We start from the raw sequence: 5912 nt of genomic DNA on the forward strand, positions 1-5912 counted from the left end.
ACACTCCTCTTCCTTCCCTTCTTCCCACAATCCATCCCTCCATCCCCACACCCTTCCTTCCTCCCACCATCAGTGCATTCCTCCCTCCCTCCCTCCTTTCACCCCTCCACTTCTGCATCCCACCATCTCTGCATCACTTCATACCTCTATCCATCCACCAACACCCCTCTTCCCTCCCTTCATCCCACAATCCATCCCACCATCAGAGCATTCCTCCCTCCCTCCCCTCTCCCCTCCATCCATCCCACCATCCCTCCATCCCTCCCCACACGCCTCCTCCCCCCCCCTCCGCCCACTCGTGGGGGTCTCCCCTGCCCACGGCGCCGTCTCCCCTCGCAGTGTGCCCGTGCGGGGCGGGCTCGGCGTGCACGGCGGGGGGCGAGTGCTGCCACGCCGAGTGCCTGGGGGGCTGCGGGCGCCCCCGCGACAGCCGGGCCTGCGTCGCCTGCCGCCACTTCCACTTCAACGGGCACTGCCTGCCCTCGTGCCCGCCCCGCACCTACGAGTACGAGGGCTGGCGCTGCGTCACCGCCGAGTACTGCGCCAGCCTCCGCAAGGTCTCCGACAACCCCCGCGACGCCTCCAAGTTCGTCATCCACCAGCGGCAGTGCCTCTCCGAGTGCCCCTCGGGGTACACCAGGAACGAGAGCAGGTGGGGGGATGTTCCCAGTGCCCCCCAGCACGGGAGTGGTGGTGGTGGTGCAGTGACCAGCTCACATCCCGTCCCCATGGTCCTGCCCGCAGCATCTTCTGCCACAAGTGCGAGGGTCTGTGCCCCAAGGAGTGCAAGGTGGGCACCAAGACCATCGACTCGACGCGGGCGGCGCAGGAGCTGGTGGGCTGCACCCTCATCGAGGGCAACCTCATCCTCAACATCCGCCGGGGCTGTGAGTGCCCCCACGACCCGCCCCGGGTGGGAGAACAGCTGTTGGAGGGTTGGGGGGTGAAGGCAGGGGGGCTTTTCCCTTGCAGAGGGAATTAACGGGGGAGTGCCCCCCTCCCTGAGCTCATGCTGTGGGTTGTCCCCAGATAACTTGGCCTCGGAGCTGCAGAGCAGCCTGGGGCTCATTGAGACCATCACGGGCTTCCTGAAGATCAAACACTCCTTCGCCCTCGTCTCCTTGTCCTTCTTCAAGAACCTCAAGCTGATCCGTGGTGACTCCATGGTGGACGGGTGAGGACAGGGCATGTCTGGGGGGCCTCTGGGGGTGCCCATGCCCACCTCCATCTGCATCTCTCTCCCCCTCCCCTCCCCTCCCCCCCCCAGGAATTACACCCTGTACGTCCTGGACAACCAGAACCTGCAGCAGCTCTGGGACTGGAGCCACCACGTCCTCTCCATCCCCGTGGGCAAGATGTACTTCGCCTTCAACCCCAAGCTGTGCCTGGCCGAGATCTACCGCATGGAGGAGGTGACGGGCACCAAGGGGCGGCAGAACAAGGCCGAGATCAACCCCCGCACCAACGGGGACCGGGCGTCCTGTGAGTTACGGGGACGGGGACAACCGGCAGCGCCGTGACCCCCTCCCTGCCCGAGCCCCTCCCTCCGCTCCGCAGGTAAGACCCAGACCCTGCGCTTCATCTCCAACGTCACCGAGTCCGACCGCATCTTCCTCAAGTGGGAGCGGTACCGGCCCCCCGAGTACCGGGACCTCCTCAGCTTCATCGTCTACTACAAGGAGTCGTAAGTGGTCGTCATCCCCCACTGGGGGGGGATCATCCACTGTCTGTGGGGGGACACAGTGGTGGGAACCTAAGCCAGGATGGGAGGTTTGGGGGGTCCCCTGTGCCTTGAGTGAGGATCCGGGGCAGAACAGGGGTATCTGGTGAAGGGGGTCCCTGATGTCAGGGAAGGGACCTGGGACAGGATGGGGTGCCCTGGGCGGTCCTTGGTGTTCTGGGTGATCCCGGAGCAGGACAAGAGGGCTCGGGGAAGGGTTGCTCCAGTGTCCGAGGGGGGACCTGGGACATAACTGGGGGACCCAGGTGTGCTCCTGGTGTCTGGTGGGACTCAGTATCCAGGGGGGAACCCTGGGCAGGAACCTGGGGGGAGTTCCCAGTGTGGAGAATGGGCACCCTGGCCCATGATGGGGCTGCTGGAACCCCCAGGGGGTTGTGTGGCTGGGAAGGGTCCCAGGGCCTTCCCTGACACCCGGTGTGGGACAGACCCTTCCAGAACGTGTCAGAGTACGTGGGGCAGGACGCCTGTGGGGCCCAGAGCTGGAACGTGCTGGACGTGGACCTGCCACTCAGCAGCGACCAGGAGCCAGGGGTGGCCCTGCTTAACCTCCGCCCCTGGACCCAGTACGCCATCTTCGTCCGCGCCATCACCCTCACCACTGCCGAGGAGGGACGCAACTACGGAGCGCAGAGCGAGGTGGTTTACATCCGCACCATGCCAGCGGGTAAGGAGCTGCCAGGGGGCTGGGGATGCCGGTGAGAACCCCCCCAAAAGAAAGACCGACACCCTGTGCCCACCCAGCCCCGACGGTGCCCCGGGATGTCATCTCCATGTCCAACTCCTCCTCCCACATCGTGGTGCGCTGGAAGCCGCCCACACAGCGCAACGGCAACATCACCTACTACCTGGTGCTGTGGCAGCAGCTGGCCGAGGACATGGAGCTCTACATCAACGACTACTGCCACAAAGGTGAGGGCAGGCAGGGCAGGCAGGGCTGCCAGGCAAGGGCACAGCAGCCAAGGACACTGGTGGAACAGGGATTCCCCCCCCCCCCAAGCCGGGGTCTGGCCGCCTGCCAGCCCTGCCTGTCACTGCCTGCAGGTCTGAAGCTGCCCACCAGCAGCGCAGACACACGCTTTGGGGACGGGGACGGCCCTGAGGTGGAGCAGGACACAGAGGAGCGGTGCTGCCCCTGCCGCCCCACCGACGGGCAGCTCCGCATGGAGGGTGAGGCCGAGTCCTTCCAGAAGAAGTTTGAGAACTTCCTCCACAACTCCATCACCATCCCCAGGTGCCATCTGGGGGGCAGAACTCTGCTTTGGGTGGCTCCCCCAAGGCTGGGGGTGTCTGCCTGGGTGGGGAGGGTCCAGCAGCTGCTCCTGGCAGATTCTTAACTGGTTTCCCGCTGTCTCAGGCCGCCCTGGAAGGTGACGTCCATCAATAAGAACCCACAGAGGTGAGCGGGGGCCACACAAGCCTGGAGGGTCTCGACAACCCCAGCGCCCTGGCTCCCCACCCCCTCCCATCCCCGTCTCCCACAGGACCCCCAAGCAGCGCAGGGACGTGGTGGCCGTCACCCCCCTGGCCAACGCCTCCTCGGCCGAGCCGCCCGCCCCGAGCCGCGCCCGAGGGGAGCCCAAACCCCGCTTCCAGATCTTCGAGGACAAGGTGGTGCGGGACCGGGCGGTGCTGTCGCGGCTGCGCCACTTCACCGAGTACCGCATCGACATCCACGCCTGCAACCACGCCGCGCACACCGTGGGCTGCAGCGCCGCCACCTTCGTCTTCGCCAGGACCATGCCCGAGCGTGAGTGCCCCCCTGCTCCCAGGCCCTGCCTCGGCGTGTGCTGGGATGTGTTCTGGGTGGGGGTTTGGCAGCGGGTCGGGGTCCGGGTGATGCCCCCCCTAGGGGGTGACCCGCTCTGTGCCCCTCCCCAGTGCAAGCCGACAACATTCCCGGGAATGTCACATGGGAACCAGCGGGCAAGAACAGCGTCCTGCTGCGCTGGGAGGAGCCCAGGAACCCCAACGGGCTCATCCTCAAGTATGAGATAAAGTACAGCCGGGAGAGCGAGGTGAGGACCCCTCTGGGACACCCCCTGCCAGGTCTGGTACAGCACCCACGCCATCCCAATGCCATTCCATGCCATCCTATCCCTTTCCATGCCATGCCATGCTCTGCCATCCCAATGCCATTCCATGCCATGCCATGCCATTCCATCCTATTCCATGTGATCCCATCACATGCCATGCCATTCCAATGCCATTCCATGCCATCCCATCCCATTCCACTCCATGCCATCCCAATCCCATGCCATGACATCCCGTGCCATCCCATCCCATGCCATCCTATCTCATGCCATGCCATCCCAATCCTATTCTCATGCCATGTCATCCCAATCCCATGCTATCCCATCCCATCCCATCCCATCCCATCCCATCCCATCCCATCCCATCCCATCCCATCCCATCTCTCCCCCGAGGCTCTCACATAGTTGGGGGAGAGATGAAGCCCCTTTGCCACTCCCTCACTGTCCCCCCCCTCCCACCCCCAGGAGGTCACCACCGTGGTCTGCGTCTCCCGCCACCGCTACTCCAAGTACGGGGGGGTCCACCTGGCCCTGCTCCAGCCGGGGAACTACTCAGCCAAGGTCAGGGCCACCTCACTGGCCGGCAACGGCTCCTGGACAGGGCTCGTCAAGTTTTACATCCTGGGGCCAGGTACCTGTGAGGGACAAGGGGGACACTGAGGGGACAGGCAGGGAGAGGGAGCTGTGGGGTCAGGGGAGCTGGATCGGGGCACTGGGGAATTGGGGATGCTGCTGGGCTGGGACACTGGTGGATCACAGAATGACAGAACCGTTTGGGTTAGAAAAGCCCTTCAAGACTCGATGGTCCAACTGTTCCCCCAAGGCCACCATGTCCCCAAGTGCCACAGCTGCACTTTTTTAAATCCCTCCCTCACCACTGCCCTGGGTAGCCTGTGCAGTTTTCCCTAATATCCAGTCTAAACCTCCTTTTTTTTTTTTCCATTTTTCCCTAATATCCAGTCTAAACCTCCCTGGGCATGACCGTTCCTTCTTGTCCTGTCCCTTGTTCCCTGGGAGCAGAGTCCAACTTTCCCCAGCTCCCACCTCCTGCCAGGGAGTTGTAGGAGTGAGAAGGTTCCCCCTGAGCCTCCTTTTCTCCAGGCTGAGACCCCCAGCTCCCTCAGGAGTTCTCCAGACCTTTCTCCCGGTGCTCCAGCCCCTTCTCCAGCTGCATTCCCTTCCCTGGACGCACTCCAGCTCCTCTTGTCATGAGGGTCCCAAAACCGACCCCAGAACTGGAGGTGCCTCAGCAGTGCCCAGCCCAGGGGACGGTCACTACCCTGGCCCTGTGGCCACTGTGGCTGGTCCAGGCCAAGTGTCACTGGCCTCTTGCCCACCTGGGCACACCTGTGTGTGGAGAGTCTCCTCAGCCCTCCTTTGGATGCCAATGGAATTATAGAAACATTTTTTATTGTCTGTTACGGCAGATTCAGTTCTAGTTGGGCTTCGGCCCTTCTCGTATCCATCCTTGTGGCCCTCCTGAGCTTCCAGCCCCTTCTTCCAAAGGTTTGAGCCTCTCCTGAAAAAGGAGAGCTCCAGCCTGAGGTGGAGTTCCAGTCCAAGCTCTCTGCCAAGCCAGGCTGGTCTTATTCCCGTCCTTCATCCAAGGATGCTGCCGGACTGAGGAGCTGGGGGATGCTGCTGGAGAGGGACAGTGGGACACCAGATGGACTGGGGGGTCTGGGGACACTCTGGGACAGGGACACCCAGAGATCATTGAGTGCTGCTGGCCTGGGGAGCTGGGAGCTCCCCCTCTGCGGCCCAGTGGTGGTAGTGGTGGTGGTGGGACAAGTGTGGGTGGGGATGAGCGTGCCCGGGCCCTGATCCAGGGCCACCTGCTCCCGGCAGCCGAGGAGGAGTCCGGCAGCTTCTACGTCCTGCTCACCGTCACGCCCGTGGTGCTCATGGTGCTCATCTCCTGCCTGGCCGTCTTCGTCTTCTTCTACAACAAGAAGAGGTAAAGACCCCTCTGCACCCCCAGGGCTGGGGAGGGGCTGGGGGAGGGGGGGAACACTTCTGATCACTGCCCACTCCTGGCAGGAACAACGACGGGTACCCCAGTGGGACCCTCTACGCCTCCGTCAACCCCGAGTACTTCAGTGCCTCAGACAGTGCGTGGGGATGGGATGGGATGGGATGGG

At 63.5% G+C, this 5912-nt stretch overlaps 1 protein-coding gene across 1 annotated transcript in view; it reads left to right on the forward strand.

Moving 5' to 3' along the window:
• Positions 1-5912, forward strand: part of INSRR (insulin receptor related receptor) — a 12527-nt gene that overhangs the window by 4089 nt on the left and 2526 nt on the right. The window contains exons 3-16 of the mRNA XM_027909403.1: positions 340-652; positions 745-887; positions 1030-1174; positions 1268-1482; positions 1558-1684; positions 2167-2405; positions 2483-2650; positions 2783-2972; positions 3096-3137; positions 3223-3488; positions 3620-3756; positions 4237-4402; positions 5620-5728; positions 5812-5882. Coding sequence (XP_027765204.1) covers positions 340-652; positions 745-887; positions 1030-1174; positions 1268-1482; positions 1558-1684; positions 2167-2405; positions 2483-2650; positions 2783-2972; positions 3096-3137; positions 3223-3488; positions 3620-3756; positions 4237-4402; positions 5620-5728; positions 5812-5882 — 2331 coding nt within the window. The remainder of the gene's footprint in view (positions 1-339; positions 653-744; positions 888-1029; positions 1175-1267; positions 1483-1557; positions 1685-2166; positions 2406-2482; positions 2651-2782; positions 2973-3095; positions 3138-3222; positions 3489-3619; positions 3757-4236; positions 4403-5619; positions 5729-5811; positions 5883-5912) is intronic.

The sequence above is a fragment of the Empidonax traillii genome, unplaced genomic scaffold (assembly GCF_003031625.1).
Source record: "Empidonax traillii isolate 1590-97213 ecotype Southwest subspecies unplaced genomic scaffold, ASM303162v1 scaffold2099:size38762, whole genome shotgun sequence".
NCBI classification, from domain to species: Eukaryota; Metazoa; Chordata; class Aves; order Passeriformes; family Tyrannidae; genus Empidonax; species Empidonax traillii.